This window comes from Alosa alosa, chromosome 22 (assembly GCF_017589495.1).
Source record: "Alosa alosa isolate M-15738 ecotype Scorff River chromosome 22, AALO_Geno_1.1, whole genome shotgun sequence".
Classification (NCBI taxonomy): Eukaryota; Metazoa; Chordata; class Actinopteri; order Clupeiformes; family Clupeidae; genus Alosa; species Alosa alosa.
This window is the reverse complement of record NC_063210.1, coordinates 22371262-22391261: the sequence shown is the minus strand read 5'-3', so window position 1 is coordinate 22391261 and position 20000 is coordinate 22371262. Positions and strand designations below refer to the sequence as shown.

Here is a 20000-nt window from a genome sequence, read left to right as displayed (position 1 = left end):
GACTGGACTGGACTGAAAGGCGTCGGTGGCTGGCACTGCTCTCCAGTGGCTGATTATATCTCCAGTGGCTGATTATATCTCCAGTGGCTGATTATATCTTTGAACATGATTCTGACTTACTCAACACCGGCACCATGGTTATGCAGCTAGGGAGTTTTCTGTGTGTGTGTGTGTGTGTGTGTGTGTGTGTGTCTGTGTGTGTGTGTGTGTGTGTGTGTGTGTGTGTGTGTGTGTGTCTGTGTCTGTGTGTCTGGGGCTTTTCATATCAGTCAGGAGCTCCTCAGGCCATTCCACAGAAGTCACTGTTGCGTATGTGTTGTAGTGTGTGCTATTCTATGCGACCTGTTAGCTATGTGCTGAGACATTCACACCTGCCTACTCATGTCATTCCAATCAAGAGTTGCTCAACAGCTTCAATAATACCTCTAATAAAATAACCATGCCGACCAGTGAGGGCTCTTGGCAACATCTATCGCCACAGCCGAAATACGCTCCTTATTTATTTTGTCTTGTTTTCCACCAAATCTTCAGCAGGGGCCAACTCTCTATAATTACCTTTCCTCGCCTCCCAATCGAAAACCGGCGAGTTTCGGAGGCAGTGGCAGACAGACTTCTGGGTAAACAGACAGATTTAATAAGAAATCTGCACCATCCAAAAAGAAAAAGAAAGAAAAAGAAAAGTAGGCTGCAGCGAGCCGTCCATCTGTAATCACGCTGCCTGTGCTGCTTATTTTATGTCTTCTATTTCCAGCTACTTCTCTCACTCCACGACCCGCTTTCGCTTATAGGCCAGATAAACCGAAAAAAAAAAAAAATGGAAAAAAAAAAAATGGAAAAAAAAACGTGGCTGCTGCGCTACTGCGGGATTGGGCCGCCCAGGTGGGAGGTTTAAAGCTGTCTGGACTGGGCCGCAGGCCTGGAGAGTTAGCAGGGCGGATCGTTGAGGGTTTGGGCACAAATGGTCCATGTGAACAGGTGCCTCTGTGTGGTTTCCCCTGTGAAGGCTTCCAGGCACCAGTGCTGTGGCCAACACAAACACACTCACATATATGCATAACGCATAATGCAGTAACGATATGTCATTTGTACACACTGTATAGAAGCATTCACACACACACACATCAGTGGAGCTGTTAATATGCACACATATGCACTACATTTACACGCATTACAACACCCTACACCTATACATGCAAAATGTACACACACACACACACACACACACACACACACACACACACACACCTCTCATACATCTGTAATTTGCATTATAGACATCTGACAGATCATTTTAACCAAAGCCACCTACAATACAGTATGCATTTGATCAATACACACACACACACACACACACACACACACACACACACACACACACACTGGCTCCTGAGCTTTTGAACTCCATGACCTTGCCACCATAGCTATAAGACAGCTCAATAATAGCATCAATGCATGGGCTAGCCTAGTGCGGAGAAGCAAGAGGAGGGAGACAGTGAAGGACGACAGGCGCATCTTCAGACCATTCATCACACGGACGAAAGCGATGGGGTCAGCGCACGGGCAGGAACTGCACAGGGGTCACTCCAGTCGAAGGAAAACCTCCTCGATCACGACACACACACACACAGCCCTCACATCGACACACACACACACACACCATCATCACACTACCATGTTACGCCACGCTACTACTAGCACTGTTACTGGTGCTGCGCCCCAGAGAGAACAGGAGGCCAAACTGCTCACACACACCATATCCTCTGCTACATGTATGTATCCTTGCATGCACTGGGTTTCTCTCTCTCTCTTTCTCTCTCTCTCTCTCTCTCTCTCTCTCTCTCTCTGTTCTGGTGTGCAGTTCTGTGTGTCAATTCTTTTGTGTGTGTATGTGTGTGTTTGTGTGTGTGTGTGTGTGTGTGTGTGTGTGTGTGTGTGTTTGTGCGCAGGTGTGTGTGTGTGTGTGTGTGTGTGTGTGTGTGTGTGTGTGTGTGTGTGTGTGTGTGTGTGTGTGTGTGTGTGTGTGTCTGTGTCTGTGTGTCTGGGGCTTTTCATATCAGTCAGGAGCTCCTCAGGCCATTCCACAGAAGTCACTGTTGCGTATGTGTTGTAGTGTGTGCTATTCTATGCGACCTGTTGGCGTGCTGAGACATTCACACCTGCCTACTCATGTCATTCCACCGCAGTTGCTCAACAGCTTCAATAATACCTCTAATAAAATAACCATGCCGACCAGTGAGGGCTCTTGGCAACATCTATCGCTTCGCTGTGCCGAGTTACGTTCCTTATTTATTTTGTCTTGTTTTCCACCAAATCTTCAGCAGGGGCCAACTCTCTATAATTACCTTTCCTCGTCTCCCACCGAAAACCGAAGAGTTTCGGAGGCAGTGGCAGACAGACTTCTGGGTAAACAGACAGATTTAATAAGAAATCTGCACCATCCGAAAAAAAGAAAAAAGAAAGAAAAAAAGAAAAGCAGGCGGCAGCGGAGCGGTCCATCTGTAATCACGCGCCCGGTGCTGCTTATTTTTATGTCTTCTATTTCAGCGCCTCTCACCAATGACCCGTTTCGTTTATAGGCCAGATAAACCAAAAAAAAAAAAAAACCAAAAAAATTGAAAAAAAAAAAAAATGGAAAAAAACGTGGCTGCAAGCGCTGATTGTGGATTGGCCGGCTCAGGTGGAGGTTTAAAGCGGTCTGGACTGGCCGCAGGCCTGGAGAGTTAGCAGGGCGGATCGTTGAGGGTTTGGGCACAAATGGTCCATGTGAACAGGTGCCTTTCGCTCTGTGTGGTTTCTGTGAAGGCTTCCAGGCACTAGTGCTGTGGCCAACACAAACACACTCACATATATGCATAACGCATACGTGTAACGCATATGTCATTTGTACACACTGTATAGAAGCATTCACACACACACACACATCAGTGGAGCTGTTAATATGCACACATATGCACGCATGCATACGCACATAACAATTTACACCTATACATGCAAAATGTACACACACACACACACACACACACACACACACACACCTCTCATACATCTGTAATTTGCATTATAGACATCTGACAGATCATTTTAACCAAAGCCACCTACAATACAGTATGCATTTGATCAATACACACACACACACACACACACACACACACACACACACACACACACACACACACACACTGGCTCCTGAGCTTTTGAACCGATGACCTTGCCACCATAGCTATAAGACAGCTCAATAATAGCATCACGGCGGCGCGGCTAGCTCAGTGCGGGGAGAAGCTACAAGAGGAGGGAGACAGTGAAGGACGACAGGCGCACCAGACGATTCATCACACGGACGAGTGATGGGGGTCAGCGCACTGGGCAGGAATCCGACAGGGGGTCACTCCAGTCGAGCGGAAACCTCCGGACACGGACACACACACACACACACACACACACACACACACACACCATCATCACACTACCATGTTACGCTACGCTACTACTAGCACTGTTACTGGTGCTGTTAGCCCCAGGAGAGGAACAGGAGGCTAAACTGCTCACACACACTATATCCTCTGCTACATGTATGTATCCTTGCATGCACTGGCTCTCTCTCTCTCTCTCTCTCTCTCTCTCTCTCTCTCTCTCTCTCTCTTTCTTCTCTCGCCTCTCTCTCTCTCTCTCTCTCTCTCTCTCTGTTCTGGTGCAGTTCTGGTGTGTCAATTTTTGTGTGTGTATGTGTGTGTTTGTGTGTGTGTGTGTGTGTGTGTGTGTGTGTGTGTGTGTGTTTGTGTGTGTGTGTGTGTGTATGTATGTATGTGTGTGTGTGTGTGTGTGTGTGTGTGTGTGTGCATGTGTGCGTGTGTGAATGTGTGTGTGTGTGTGTGTGTGTGTGTGTGCGCGCATGTGTGTGTGTGTGTGTGTGTGTGTGTCGATATCTCACTCCAGGCCCCTGCCTGCATTTCCCGCCAGGAGGGCCACAGAGTGGCTAATAAGATTCTGTCGCAGCATCTCTCCCCATGTCCTTGATGCATCTCTCTCTCTATCTACCTCTCTCTCTCTATCTATCTATCTACCTCTTTCTCTCTATCTCTCTCTCTCTCTCTCTCTGCTCTTATCCTTTTACGTAATTCTCATATCCATAATAAGCAATTCAGGCAAAAAAAAACTACAAAAGAAAAAAAAAGACACACACACCACCACCGCAGCTTTTTTAAAAATAATTACACTCCCGAAGAACACAATAATTATTCCAAAGTGGCGCATTCATCGCCCCCCTGCAATGGATGGAGGAGGCGTGCCCGCCAATGCCCGCCACCCCACCGCCACCCTCTCGCTTGGGGGTGAAGTGTTCCAGAGAAAAATCCAGGCACACGCTCGGCATGCTGGGAACGCGGCGACGGAGCCGAGTGTCCTTCCAAAAAGCGACGAGGAGGACAGAGAGCACGAGGAGGAAGAGGACACACAGGTGCTGACAATAGCCCGAGGAGTGTGTGTGTGTGTGTGTGTGTGTGTGAGGTTGAGTAGAGTACCATGTCCATGTGTCTGTCCATCATCTATCTATCTATCTATCTATCTATCTATCTATATATATCCATCTATGCATCTATCTATCTATCTATCTATCTATCTATATATAGTTATTATCTTGTCATCTAATTTAGCCAGATAATGGTAAGTGTATGAGAATTGAAACTATGACTAAGGTGGGGGAGGGGTGGGGTGTGTGTGTGTGTGTGGGGGGGGTTGTTAAACTTCAGTCCATCCAGTAAGAGGTTTGCTTCAGGGGTGTGGGGGTTAACTGCAGTCCATCCAGTAAGGGGTGTGCTTTAGGGGTGGCAGTTAGCGGGGCTGAGCGCCGCTCACTCAGAGTCGCAGGGGCATTTCCCAGCCCTGTGGCTACTGGGAGAGAACTGAAGCTGACTGTGGCAGAGGTCAGGGCATCACCGTGGGGGAGTGGATGGGGGGAGCAGGGGGGACTTCCTGCTTCAAACGGCCACCTTCAGCACTTCGTTGGCAGCAGCAGCTCTTTCCCCTCCACTACACTTCTGCTGATGTCACCCCTCCTCACACACACACACACACACACACACTCACACAGCGATACCACAGAAGGGGGGGGGGGGGGGGCTGGGGCTGACAGCAGTGGTGCCCAGAGATCAGACCGTCTAAATTAGGAAATGCATAGACACAGAGAGTAATCCGGCCATTGCCATACCATATTTGACTTAAGGTGCCGTTGACATAACGTAGCACAGACTATTCTGACGCAAGGGCTGACATGCATGGAGGATATGCGACCCCTGGGCAGAAAGACTTATATAACCTTTACTAACTAAAAAGGATCATGTACAAAGTGCAATATCCATAAGTGCTGTTGCAGAGATGTATTATCCTCTATATGTAACCTAAACCTGCACCTCTGCTAACACTGTCTGGTCTGGTACTGGAATTACACAGAGCCACTGAGCTTCTCCCCATGTTGCTTTCCAAAGGAAACATGACTATTTAATGTGCTAGACAGCGTTAGACAGACAGACAAGCGGGCAGGCAGCAACACACGGTCAAACGGTAATGCATCCACACACAATATCAGACTTGTCGAGCACGCTGCGTAGCTGCGTTTAATATGAGTACCCAGAACTCAATCAACTCGATTCACAGCATGCGCATCCCTTGCCAATCGATTTAAGTCTTACAGTATAATAAAAAACCCTGGAGGACACAGCTTAGCGCTACATTGAAACCTGTAAGCAGAAATCAGCAGTACTTGCTTCAGCCTGTGGCCATGCTGTTTATTTTCGTCTCTCGTTGTGAGAGAATTACTAATATTTAATAAGCGGTTGCTTAGGGGGAAAATGACTTTGGCTTATTTGTGCTTGATTTCACAATCAATGTGCACTGTTTTGGTTTCCTTTTGTCCTCAGGAATAGCTGTGTGCGCCGGGTGGGTTTATGTAACGGTTATGTAATCTAATAGGCTCGCATTTGAGGAAAAATATTTATCTCCGTCCAGCGTTGCTACAGTAACCGGGGCGAGAAGAGACTAATCACGGAATGCATTCAGAACATGTAATGTTCCATAAAAGAACATGTGGGAATGGCAGAGAGAGAGAGAGAGGGAAGTAGGGGGGAGGGAGAGAGAGAGAGAGAGAGAGAGAGAGAGAGGGAAGTAGGGGGGAGAGAGAGAGAGAGAGAGAGAGAGAGAGAGAGAGAGAGAGCTTGGGCAAACGGTTTAGTCAGTGTTCCTGTCCTGGGGGGGTTGCTGTGTTTGTGTGTGTGTGTGTGTGTGTGTGTGTGTGTGTGTGTGTGTGAGCCAAGAGGGCAAGCCCCAGTGCCTCAAAGACACCAGAGGTCACCTAGTACAAGCAGCGATTATAATATCCTACTCATGTCCTATGGTGCCCTTAGGTCTTGTTTGGTTTCACTGACACAAATTTGGCTCAATCTGGTCAGAATGCTGTGGGTGCTTCATTATCCAAGACTCTTTTTCTCTTCTCTTTTTTTAAAGTAATGCTTGAAAATCCCCTCATGTTATGAAGGGAGGCCAATGTTTAGATAAGCCCTACATGACTGCACTAAGCATTAAATTATTTTCTGGTGGGCTGCCAGGTTTAATATTATTTTTTCCATTATTTCACTTTATTAGACAGACACGGCTGCAGTACTCTCACTCAGTCACTAGATGGCATCCTGCTCGGCTGGGAGACCTCTCTCAGCACCTCCGCCAAGCAGGATGTAAACATTGTCATTACAATTATTTCAGCCCTCGGCCAAACTACCGCTATTTTTATCACTTTACCCGCCTGTAAAAAAAACCTGCTCCGTAAATTTGCACAAAATGCAAATCATTCTGTCTTTGTTCACCCCCACAGCCCCCAACCCCCAATCTCCTAATACCTGAGACAAATGCTAGTTGACATCAACAATTTAAAATGCCCATTCATCTTGGTGTTTTTTTCGTGTGTGTGTGTGTGTGTGTGTGTGTGTGTGTGTGTGTGTGTGTGTGTGTGTGTGTGTGTGTGTGTGTGTGACTGCTGGATCCAGGAACTGTGAGTGGGTCCAATAGTAGCAGAGCATTAGTGGAGACTGGGTGTCGTGGCTGGGTTAACGCTCAGAAAGCAGGGACTAAGTGGCTGAGTGACTGCTCCCTAATGACTGCTTGTCGAAATGAGCCCCCTCCCCCCCTCCTCAAAACCTTCCCAGAGGCTCATAGTAAGAGAGAAAGAGAGAGAGAGAGAGAAAGAGAGAGAGAGAGAGAGAGAAAGGGGGAGGAGGAAGAGAGAAGGTAGGGCAGGAGATAGAGACAGAGGGAGAGAGGGGTAGTGATTGGTTGGAGGAGAGAAAGAAAGAAAGAGAGAGACAGAGAGAGAAAGAGGGAAGGACTGACAAGGCTGAGTTGGAGCTGAGCAGGTTTCTGATGCTACCTTACAACAAATAACCGGGGGCCTGTTATTGGAGCATAATGGAGACTGCAGCTGCAGAACAGGAGGGTCTGCTTTGTTCAAACACACACACACACACACACACACACACACACACACACACACACACACACACACACACACACACACACACTTATGATTATTGCTACTGTGGACAAGAACAAGTAACCACTTAAGACTGTGAGCATGGAAGTTATTCTGAGTGCTTAAAAAAAGAGACACATTCTTTACTGTGGTACAGTTTGCCAGTTACAAAAGAGAGCGAGATTGAGAGAGATATTAAACATACATAAACTGTTTCTTAAGTTATTTTGTTTTGAACCCAGAATGTGTAAGTCTAGATGTCAACCTCTGAGCTAATCCACATTCATATAGTTTAAGTGGACATTATTTACAATACAATATGGCCTACACTCGCTACGAAACAACAGGACAAGGAATATTCTTTGTAAAAAGAGAACAGAAAGATATCTGATTTAGTGTGATTAGCATGTACAGCAATCTACTGCTTGTTGCACTGTTCGTTTGAGCGTGTTAAACGAAATGAGATCAGTGAGTTTGAGTGTATGTTGCAGCTTGTTCCAATCACTTGCAGGAGCAAACTAAAAAGAGTTACGACCCCAAAACTGTGCAGACTTTGTGAGCTTAACAAAATTACTGGATGAAACCCAGACCTTTTATGTTTGTCATTCTTGGCTTTTGGAAGCTAAATTTACCTCATGCCTTCTCAAGGGCAAGAACCTCATTAACTTCAACCACTAAGTTTAATTATTAAACGTGTGACACTAACCAATGGGCGCTGGAATGAGAGAAATTCTCCCTCTACTCTTGATAGCTGGATAGTGCATTTGGATTCGCTCTAAATTAAGGCCACATTCCGCAGTAATGATCTTAAAGACATTAAATTAAAGGGCTATGCTTGCTCAACAAGTCCCTTTGAACAGTTCCTTGTTCTCTCTTTCTCTCTCTGGATCCCAATACAAACACAGCCTTTTAGTTCCTGTATTTTTTTCCCCTCCCACTGAAGACAATTTGGTGTGATAAAGCACAAGTAAGCCATGTGTACACAAAAACTACATCAATACCACGGTTGCTAAGAGGGTGGAAAATAACTACTCCCAGATGAAAAAAAAATCCAAGCTTTATATAAAAGAAATGTAAAAATAACCAGGGGATGTAGAATGGGAGGCGGAATTGGGCATGGCCCCATGAAAACCAAGTCCAACACGTTTGTAAAAGTTGAAGTGGTGCAGTCCTGCTTTAGCCTTGAGCTAAGATGAAAAAGACCAAATTCCATTACTGCTGCCTCACAAAAAAATGAAACATAATGCAAACATCCATAACTGAGCATATACTGTAGGTAACAAAACAACAGTGTTATTGAGGCTTTGCACTTCATCATCAAACACAAACACAAAGGGAGTCCGGCACAAAATCCAGCGGTGACTCAGATTAAGTCTACCCGCAAAACCTCAAGACATGACTGGCGAGGGCTATTGGAGTACTCAACACACACAAAAATCAAGTCAGAGCCAGCGAGAACAAGTGGTATATTTACTCAGTAGATGTAGCTGATGAGTAACACGTTGGCAATGGTAATGATGGCCAGGGCGTTTTTATTTTCCCTCTGTTTGAATGCCTTGGCAAACTCGACTCAGAAGAAGCTTTACCTTTGAGTGGGGGAAAACGTCTCAGGCTGACGATCAATTAATCATCCTCGAGCTGTTAGCTGTTGAAAGAATCACTTTAGTCTTGTTGGAGAGTGAAAAAACCATGGCATCTTACCAGGGCAAATGAGGCTGTAAATTTAAATGAAATTTTTTTTTTTGTTTTTTTTTATTTTTTTTTTGCGGTGATAAACTAATTAGATCAATCAAGATTTTTAATTAGGTTTTGTCAGTTGTGAACACCCACAATGTCACCGCGACTCTCCCCCCGATTAGGTAATTTCATTAGCGCCGCAACAAAAAAAATAATAAACTGCCGATAAACAGATGATTATAAGAAGGTGTGAATAAATAGGAGAGCCTTTGATGGCAGTCTGACAAACATGGATGCTTGCCAGAGGGAAAGAGAGAGAGAGAAAACAGAGATTGGGCTGTGGTTTCTGCAGTGGAATCGTCTAATGGATTAGAACAGTCTATTACACACTGTAACTTAACAACAGGGTGTGCATCAATGCATTCACTGCATCTTCCAATTAAGTAGACTGCACCCCCCTACACACACACACACACTCACACACACACACACACACTCACACACACACACACACACACACACACACATACACACACACACACACACACACACACACACACACACAGCAATCTCTAAGTCTCCTGGGGGCCACTGAAAACAGCTGATGCAAGGCTCACCAGAGGCAAAGGCACCAGGAAAGAGAGAGAGAGAGAGAGAGAGAGAGAGATCATTAAACCACACTTAAAGCAGTTGCATTAAAAGCTGTCATACTCTGCTATAGGTTCAAGGATGTGCGCTCTGGAGCGCGACCGACTGGAATTCAGAGAAAACATTAATTCCGGGGAGGTGGGCTGACTGGAAAAGAGAGATGGAGAGAGAGAGAGAGAGAGAGAGACAGAGAATCAATACATCTTGGAATTGTGTGTTTCATTTCCAGGGTATTTTTTTCTCTCGCTTATTCAGTAAAAAAAAAAAAGCCACATGGCTCTGCCTCCAGCGCCTGACAACACGACCCACTTCACATTCAACACTTAGATCCTTTTCTGAGTGTCAATTTATGGCCACAGACCGGGAATAATTACATACGGCATACGCTTGTTAAATTATACAGACTCAAGGCAGATTTCCAGGCCTGAAGGGGGTCTGCAGATTAATGGGCCAATGAGGTGGACCACTTCTGACACAAAATAGACAAAATAGGTTGCTGTGGAAGTGTGTGTTTGTATGTGTGGGGGACTGCCGCTTGAAGCTGCTTAGTTACGATATAGGTCTCAGAGTGCCGCGGTTATCTGCTGAGAGTGGCATTCAGCAAGCGGCGCGGAGCACTCTGGAACTCTCCGGAACACTCCGGAACGAGCCGTTTTGCAGCAAGGGTGAGCGAGTTGGAGGGAGGAAAAAAGAACGAGATCAAATAAATAGGAGCACCAAATTGATCAGCGCCATTGACCTATATAATTAAAAAGCAGAGAGAGGGGAAGAGAAAGAGAGAGAGAGAGACGGAGCAAGAGAGCGAGGGAAGGGGAGGAAGAGAGGGAGGGAGGGATGCAGCAGTCTCGCTCAAGGTTATTGATGTCATTTTTAATGACCTAATTTGTAATCTATGTTCTTTTTTTCTATTTCCCTCTTATAAAAGCAGATAGCCAATCTTGTGAGCGTGTAAAATAAATATCATTAGGGAAGACTGTGGGTGCTGAAGAAAAAGCCTTAGTGGATGTGGTGTATTGATTGTTGAGGGATGATGAGCTTTGTTACACTACAGTGCATGACAGGCCATTTTTTACACTTCCAGATTACTGATGTACTGTCTACTCCTTGGAAAACCCGACATACAGTAGCAGCTGAGTCTGAAGTCCGGCTCTGGGACATAACCAGGTCATAACCAGACCATATCCAGGCCAAAACCAGGTCATATCCAGGCCATAACCAGGTCATATCCAGGCTATATCCAGGCCATAACCAGACCAAATCAAAACCATATCTAGGCCATATTATGGCCATAAACAAGTCATATCCAGACCATAACCAGGTAATACCCAGACCATATCAGACCATAACCAGGTCATATGCAGGCCATATCTGGACAACATCTGTTCAAAAGTCAGCTGCTTCCTGCAACAGAACAAGATGGCTTCAAAGTTGGGATGATTAACAGAGAGCTTTTAAGGGTTTGGTTTACTCGTTTACTGTTGGAAAATGAGAAGAAGAAAAAACCCAGAATGCAGGCCAAAGATCAAGGCAAGTGTGGCTTGTTGAGCAGAATTGAAGTCCCTTGTAAAAACAAACCTCAGCCATCCACATTCCCATCTGTGGTTTGGGGACCTTTATATTATGGACAGGCTCTACCCAGGCCACCTTATGAAAAGCCACTTGAGTTTGGGGCTCTGAGGGATTTTTCCCAGGACAATGAACCCCCCCCACCCCCCCTCCTAAGTCAGCATCACACACATTTCCTTTCCTGAAAGAAAAAAACTTTCCCACAATCGGATAAATCTACTCCATCACTTGGACCAGGGTGAGAGGACCAGAATTCTCCATTTTAATTTTCCAATTTTCCATTTGCCGGGAAAATGACTGCAATTAATTGCCTTCTCTTTCTGTCTCCTTCACACACACACACACACACACACACACACACACACACACACACACACACACACACACACACACATGTACTGTGCACAGAACAGCAGCACAGTTAAGAGCTATCAGCACATAGCTGTGCACACTGACCCAGCATGCCCCAACTTCCTTGTTCTTGTCCTCTTTTCGTTCATGTCTTTTTCATCGGTTAAGGATACTCCCCGTATTCTTGGCCTGGGGATATTAGCTCTGTGGATCGAAGTGGTGCTGCCGGAGCCGGAGAACAGCTGGCAGACACACCGATGCTGCGGCCGCCACCTGTCTGACCTCCAAACACTCCGTCAGAGTATAACAGTGTGTGTGTGTGTGTGTGTGTGTGTGTGTGTGTATGTGTGTGTGTGTGTGTGTGAAAGAGAAAAGACAAAAAGAGAGAAAGAGAGAGAGAGGGAGAAAGAGATTGTGTGTTTGTTTATGTGTGTGTGATTCGTGACAAAAGTGCTAACAACACACCTCACTGTTGTAGTGTATGCGTATGTGTGTCTGTGTGTGTGTCTGTGTATGTGTGTCTGGTATCTGTGCTTGTTTGGTATGGTTCTGACAAGATCTCTAAAAGACAACTTCCAATACATTTCTGTGCCCAATACATTGCTGTGTGTGTGTGTGTGTGTGTGTGTGTGTGTGTATGTGTGTGTGTGTGTGTGTGTGTGTGTGTGTGTGTGTGTGTGTGTGTGTGTGTGTGTGTGTGTGTGTGTGTGCATTTGGTGGCTCTTGACAAGATCTTAAAAGGTCACACTGCATAGTTTTTCAAACAACGAGTAGGAAAAGGGCCCCGCCGCTGCCACAGTGCCTCCTGAGTGTGTGTGTGTGTCTGTGTGTGTGTGGCTCCTGTGTGTGTGTGTGTGTATGCCTCCTGAGCTTCTGCATTGATCCATGCGAGGGGTGATATTGAGTGCAGAGCACGGTCACAATCACCCACGCGCCCCACAAACACACATGTGCATGCAAACACACAGACACACATACAGACACCCACACACACACACACACAAATACCCACACACCAGTTCCCATACACAGACACACACACATGGACACAAACACACACACACATGGACACAAACAAACACACACACACACACACACACACACACACACACACACACACACTCCAGAAATACACCTATTCATATTTGTATAAATCTATACACTAACCTGCCCATAGCTCCATACCCACGACCTGACATTCAGCGCACTCTCATTTCCATACATAGCAACACAAATGCCCTCAGCGCCACACACACACACACACACACGCGCACACACACACACACACACACACACACACAAACACACACACAGGCACGCACACACACACACACACACTCCCTTTGACTGAGGCCGCAGCAGATCCTCTCCTCTGACACTCAGCATCTACTGTAATCTACTGTAATACAGACCTGTTATTAAGCAAAACAGAACAGTTTGCTTGTTCCAAGACGTGCCAGTGATCCATACAAGCTTCTGTCTGGCTGGTGGACCTTTCTCTGTGGCATAGGCAGCCTTCTGTTTAGCTTAATAGCAGGTCTATATTACAGTAGATGTCCTCAGTAATAAATAAATCGGTGATTGGCGAACTCTTTCACAATGACAGAAAGAGCTTAAAAAAGTCACAGGATCAAAAAAAGCAACGTTGCTATGAACTCTTTGTGTTCACAAGCCAGTCCTCTCGGCACTGAGCTGTCTGAGTCTGACACATCCGACTTAGATCTCAAGAAGCCAACGGGATGCTGCCGAGAACTCAGAGACGTGCCAGTGATCCATACAAGCTTCTGTCTAGCTGGTGGAACCTTTTTGTGTGGCATAGGCAACCTTCTGTTTTGCTTAATAGCAGGTCTATAAAACAGTAGATGTCCTTGGCCTGCTTATCCCAATGATCCACAGGGACTAGCTTGCTGCCAGCCCTGTCATGCAGACGTAGAGGGTGCATTGCCCTCCAGGGTTACAGTATCACTGTCAGCTGGCGTTTCATCACAAAAAAGCCAAAAGCAAATGGCAGCAAAAAGGCTAGCCTGGATAGCCTGGAAAAATACAAACTCATTCACTAAGTGAATAGAGACTGGTAACTCTCGATTGGGACACATTTACAACATTTGCATCGCGACAGGCACTAACTTTGAAATCATTGTCCAGCCTTACCAATCATATTGATCAGAGATTTATAACGTTACTTCCTACTTTGCCTAAACTTTCCAAATTGACAATAAGCAGCATCAGCAGTCAGGAAACAATGTATGTGGGTACCTTTGCTGTAAATACATTTCTGCATATTTCTGACGTTTGCAGGTGTTGCTGCTACTGTTTATCACAATAAGTTTAGATTTCGTCTTCCCCTCTCGTCGCTGATTGGCCTGACATTTTTCTTGTCTAAGGGAAACGATTATGAACTATGGTGTTTTAACCCTTAAAGGTGTGTGTTTTTGAACATTCTAATATAAGATCCTGTTCCACAACAATTCAAGGTTCTAAAATTCTATGTTGAATTCAATGAACCCAGATAATCTTTAGAACGTTCATTTTCCAACATTCGGTAAATCTTTTTTAGGGGAAAAAAATCCAAAAACTAAGGGTCAAGGGTCAGAGGTCAGAGGTGTTGTTCTCCGTACCTTTCGTAGTGTCTCCGCGTGCACGTGGCTGCACTGGTGCTTCCAGGGTTACCGCCGAGCTCATCGTATACATTTTTCCACTGTCGACGAGCTGTGATCTTCAGAGGAGAGAGAGAGAGAGAGAGAGAGAGAGAGAGAGAGAGAGAGAGAGAGATACCCAAGGAGACAGAGAGAAAAGTCAGAAAGCAAGGTAAAAAGTGAGAGAAATAGAGAGAGAGAAAGGGGGGGGGTTAGAAGGACATTCCACAATCAGATGCCTGAAGCTGAACTGTGCATGGAGATGTCACCCCAGTGATGTGGGCTTCATTCAGACTCCTCTAAAAGAGTGCTTTTAAGGCCACTGCTTTAAAGATACATGGGGCTTGTCTGCTTTGATAACGTAAAATAAGGCCATGTTATGACAGGAGAATTTAATCAATTCACTATATAGTCTAGATATTATACATTATTTCAGAGACTGCATTATATTTCCATGAGTTGCCCATTCAATTGAATACTGATTCATAACGAATCATGGATTTTTAATGACAATTGTATTCCAAATGGATGTTGAAGGGTTAACCTTCAGCATCTGCACTTTCAGACAGAAATCAAAACGGCAAATCTTGCTGCTGAATTATTTCCTTTCACAATGTGAAGTGGTTTATTAAACGGCAGACTGCATTACGGGGCCTATTTTTCTCTAAATGTAATTCGACTGAAATCTTTTTATTCGGATGATTAATTTCTGCACATGCCATTTGTGTCGTGCACTTGTACAGCTACGGCTAAAGAGGCAAAAGATTACATTTGTATGGGAGAGAGCATTATGTGTGACCATGACTGAATGTAACGCAGGGGTCGAACTTATGTCCAGGCATTGAGCTTAGTGGAGCAGATGTATTTGTGATGGGAATGGCTTCTGAGTGTAGCTAAGCTCAAGGTCTGGACAGCAAAGCGAATGGAAAATACGTCTGTGCTATGGCCTCAGTGGGCCTCCTATAAAAGTCTTTATCCATAATATCACCGGACCTGCATGTTTTTATTCATGTGTGTGTGTGTGTGTGTGTGTGTGTGTGTGTGTGTAGGATATGTTGTTAAAGGAGACTAGGAAAAGTCAGGCCAGGCCAAAGACAAAATTCAGATTGATGTGTGTACGTGTGTGTGTGTTTGTGTGTGTGTGTGTGTTTGTGTCGAGAGGGGGAGTATATGTATGTGACTGCATTGACGTGTGTATGTGTGTGTGACGGCTCTATGCCAAAGCTAAGCGCTATCAAGCTGCTCTGCACTATCAAGCTGCTAGAGTCTGCATGATACAAGGCACATACATATCAGCACACCGAATGTGCCCTCACTTGATGTGTGTGAAATATTGGGTTTCCTGTTCCACAAATGCAACCCTTCACACACACACCTACACACACCTACACACACTCACACACAGACATAAAAAGCATTTGGGTGAAATTATTTTGTGAGAAAATCTCTCACAATTTCTCATGAATCATTTCCTGTTTACTTTGCATCCAAACAACCTGTCTCCCTCCCCACTTTCTGACAAAATAATTATGTCAGTGTTCCTTTCTGAAGTTTCTTAAGAAGCAGTCAGGCGTTTAATAAACTGAACTGTGTGTGAGTGAGTGTGTGTGTGTGTGTGTGTGTGTGAGAGAGAGACAGAGAGAGAGAGAGAGAGAGTGTATGTGTGTGTGTGTGTGTGTGTGTGTGTGTGTGTGTGGGGGGTTATGCCATTGGTTAACGTTGAGTGAGTTCAACTGAAAGAGGGGCACCATACAGTTAGTCACTATACAGTGCACCATGTGGGGAATGCTACAAACACTGGGGTCAGACTTCAGTATACAGCATCATTTCCTTTTTCTTAGAAACAGCAGCAGGTTAAGGGAACTTACATGTGTTTTTCACAAGTGGTTCATGTGGGGGGGGGGGGGGGCAAAACAAAACAAGCTGGCCGGGACTCAGCTGAGTTGCGATGGGCCGGAGGGCTTTGATGCAGCCTGCCGTTTACTGCGTGGCTCCAGAGGAGACAGGGAGAGAGGGGGGGGGGGATCCACTAGCTTTTCTGCTTCAGGAGCTAGCCGAGAGCCAGAGGGGAGTGTGTGTGTGTGTGTGTATGTGTTGGTATGTGTGTATATGTGTGTCCAGCAATTGTGTGTGTGTGTGTGTGTGTGTGTGTATGTGTGTCCAGCAAGTGTGTGTGTGCGTTTGATGGCACATATTCTTCAAAGAAGTGCTGAAGGTACTCACCACCTCGTATCCTCCCAGCTTCTGAGCAGCTTGAAACATAGTCCAAAGGTTGACTGTCAGAGGGACAATAAGCACCAGGATCAATGACACAGGAGAGGAGAGAGAGAGACACACACACACACAAACACACACACACAAACACACACACAAACACACACACACAGAGAAGCACATAAGCACACACACACACACACACACACACACACACACACACACACACACACACACACACACACACACACACACACACACACACACACACACACAGTCACACACACAAACATTGTTTAAATTGCTTTCATCTTTACAACAGAAGACAGATAGAAAGAAACTATTAAATAAAATCAACACAAAGCTGTCAACATTTCATCCTCATTATTTCCCCATATTTTTGCCCCATGAATACTAACCAGACTCGCCTTTCATATAAGCACAGCTACCTTAATTAGTGTCAATTTAATGAAGCACATCCACTTTGAATTAACTTTGAGTGAGAAAGTGAGCGAGAGCAAGAGAGAGAGAGAGAGAGAGAGAGAGAGAGAGAGAGAGAGAGGGAAAGAGAGAGAGAGAGAGAGAGAGAAAGAAAAAAAGGAAAGTAATGATCAGGAAGCAAATGACATTCTTTGCCAGCAGAAAAGCAATCCATCGAGATCCGATCTTTCAGAGTACACACACACACACACACACACACACACACACACACACACACACACACACTTCAGTGATGATGCCCGGCATACACACACACACACACACACACACACACACACACACACAAACAAACAAGCAGTGCCAGTGCTTTAACGCAGTTCATAAATGACATTTGGAGCTAGGGCGCTAAACATCACACTCTCTCGCTTAAAGAATGGGGGAGTGTGTGTTTAAGCTCTTGACTGAGTGAGAGTTGCAAATGTGTGTGTGTGTGTGTGTGTGTGTGTGTGGTGTGTCTGTGTGTTTTGTGTGTGTGTGTGTGTGTGTGTGTGTGTGTGTGTGTGTGTGTGTGTGTGTGTGTGTGTGTGTGTGTGTGTGTGTGCGCGCACGTCCGCAAGACAAAATGTAATACACCTCCAGCCCAAGCGGGGCTACAATAAAGGTCACAGGAGTTCTGTAATAAATCTTTTGTTGTTACACTGTCGCCAAGTGTGATATTTCACTGATAGGACGCATTGCTTATTTATCAGATGTTGCTTCGGGTACTTCCTTCTTGTGTCCAGCGGACTTGTAAACCGCCGTCTAGCCCCTCCCTACAAAAACATAACTAACTGGCAGGCAGGATGCCCATCCCTCAGGGACTTTCCTGATTGGTTCATATATTCACACACCAGGTGGACAGTTTTAGCTACTGATTAGCAGATCCACTAAATTCCCTGCAGGCATGTTTGTTTTTCAAGAGCATCTATTTTAGTCATGCCTATATAAAAAAAAAATGTTAAAATTATATTCAGCATATTCAAGAAAATATTGCACTCTGCAGCTGTCTGTGTTAAGCAGATAACAGTAATACTGAGATCGTCTGTTGACCTCTGACAGTAGCATTGCAGTATTGCACTATGAGTGTCAGAGTAGCATGCTAACACGGTCTACTACCCACAACAACGCAATAACCCTACATGTACTTCCTGAGCTGTATCTAATGCAGACAAACGGATGATGCTAACTGCTAACGTTTCCTGCAGCAGACTAGTGGCATGTCAGGAAATAAAGCGTTCACACTAAGTGTAAATATGTGCAGTCTGGATTGCAGTAATTGGCAATCCCACGCTGCCCCTTTTTTTCCCAGCACTCCTTAATGACCTCTCTGTGACCTTGCAGTACTGACTAAGGGCTTGTTCAACCTACGCAAGATAAAACGGCTTCCTTTCTGCCTGGCTCTTTGAATTGCCTGTTACGCAGCTATGTGGGTCTGTGGAGACCAGTGATATGATAAGGAGTCTGAGGGCTTGAACGCCGCCTTCATACTTTTCTCCGTATCAGGACAAAACGCCTCTGAGATGTTTACAATATTATGTGTGTGTGTGTGTGTGTGTGTGTGTGTGTTAGAAACTCTCAATTGCAGTGCGCCTACTATAAAAGTCAAATGTAAAAGATGTTATTCAGTGAATGTCTTGCTGCCACGGTGTCCAAGTACCCCACATTAGACTGTAACTGCAGTAAAGTGGGTAAATCGAGGCAACAAGACCCGCCTGGATAGAAACAAAGAGGAAAATTCACGGCTAAAACTATTAATGAATAAACTCAGTAGCCTTCAGTATTCATATGGCAAAAAGAAAAACATTGTCTGTATGCAGCTCGTCTCAGTTTCAAGATAAACAACTTTAAACGATTCTAACCATGTGCTTCGACTGAGAAGCAGGAAGCATCAAATGAGAGCTAGCGAGCTGACGAGGAATAATTGTTTCTTCTTTCTTAAGCCATACTGACCTACTTTGCAACCCTGCAGAAGATATTAACATTACAACTTGTCCGCCCCCCTTCCCCTTGCTTTTTAAAATGGGAAGAATAAGCAATAGATTTCAGCTGTTAACATGGGTTGTAATTTCCTGTCAAATGAGAGACGGGGATAATGTCCTCTTCAGCAGGCAGAGCGCTCATAAGTGGATTCCCATGTTTGTAGAGAGTCTATTCCCATCCACCGACCCCCCTCCCAAACCACGGATGGGTGCTGAATAGAGGCCCTGAATACAACACACCGCCCCTTAGCTTTGTGTCAGTGTGAACTTAACGGCTACTACTACTACTACGTTGGCTGATTTGAACAAAGCTTTCCTGGTTCCTTTGTGAGACTGTCAATACTGTCAGTCCTCCAGCAGTTTAAGGACATCTGAGACAATGGCTGAGGGGAAGTAAGCGATTCCCGTAACGGCCAGAAAAAGACAGAACGATACTGTAGAAAAAGAGAAGAATGCAAAAAAAAAGAATGTGACAAAATGAAAGAAATAAAGGGATAGAATAAATGAAGACCAAACAAAAGAGAAAGTTAAAAGAGAGAGAAAGTGAAAAAAAAAAACAGACAAAAAAAGAAGAAACAATAAAGAAGAGAGGAGCTAGAGAACTAAAATGGCTGCCGGGTACCCACTCTGTTTGAAGCCCAGGTACGGTATCCTCTCGATGGGCGTCTTCCTCTCCTTCATGTACTTGTAGAGGGCCACGAGGAAGGCCTGCTCCTCATCCCCTTCACTGCCCTCGTCCCCACCGCTGGGCTTCAGCTTCTCCTCCGCCGACGACGTGGGCTTCTTACAGTGGCTGCCATTACTGCTGCTGCTGCTGGTGCTGCCGTTCTTGGGCTTGTTGGACGCTGCCGCAGCCTTTGTTTCTGCCTTCACCTGGGGGTTAGGAATTCACAGCTTTAGTTAGCATACTAAGCTAAGCTAACGCTAACCTGATCT

The 20000-nt window shown here is 45.2% G+C and overlaps 1 protein-coding gene across 1 annotated transcript in view; it reads right to left on the bottom strand.

Annotated features, from left to right (window-relative positions):
- The window catches only part of arid5b (AT-rich interaction domain 5B), a 103367-nt gene that overhangs the window by 11825 nt on the left and 71542 nt on the right, over positions 1–20000 (bottom strand). Inside the window, 3 exon segments of the mRNA XM_048233051.1 lie at positions 14374–14471; positions 16615–16667; positions 19691–19937. Coding sequence (XP_048089008.1) covers positions 14374–14471; positions 16615–16667; positions 19691–19937 — 398 coding nt within the window.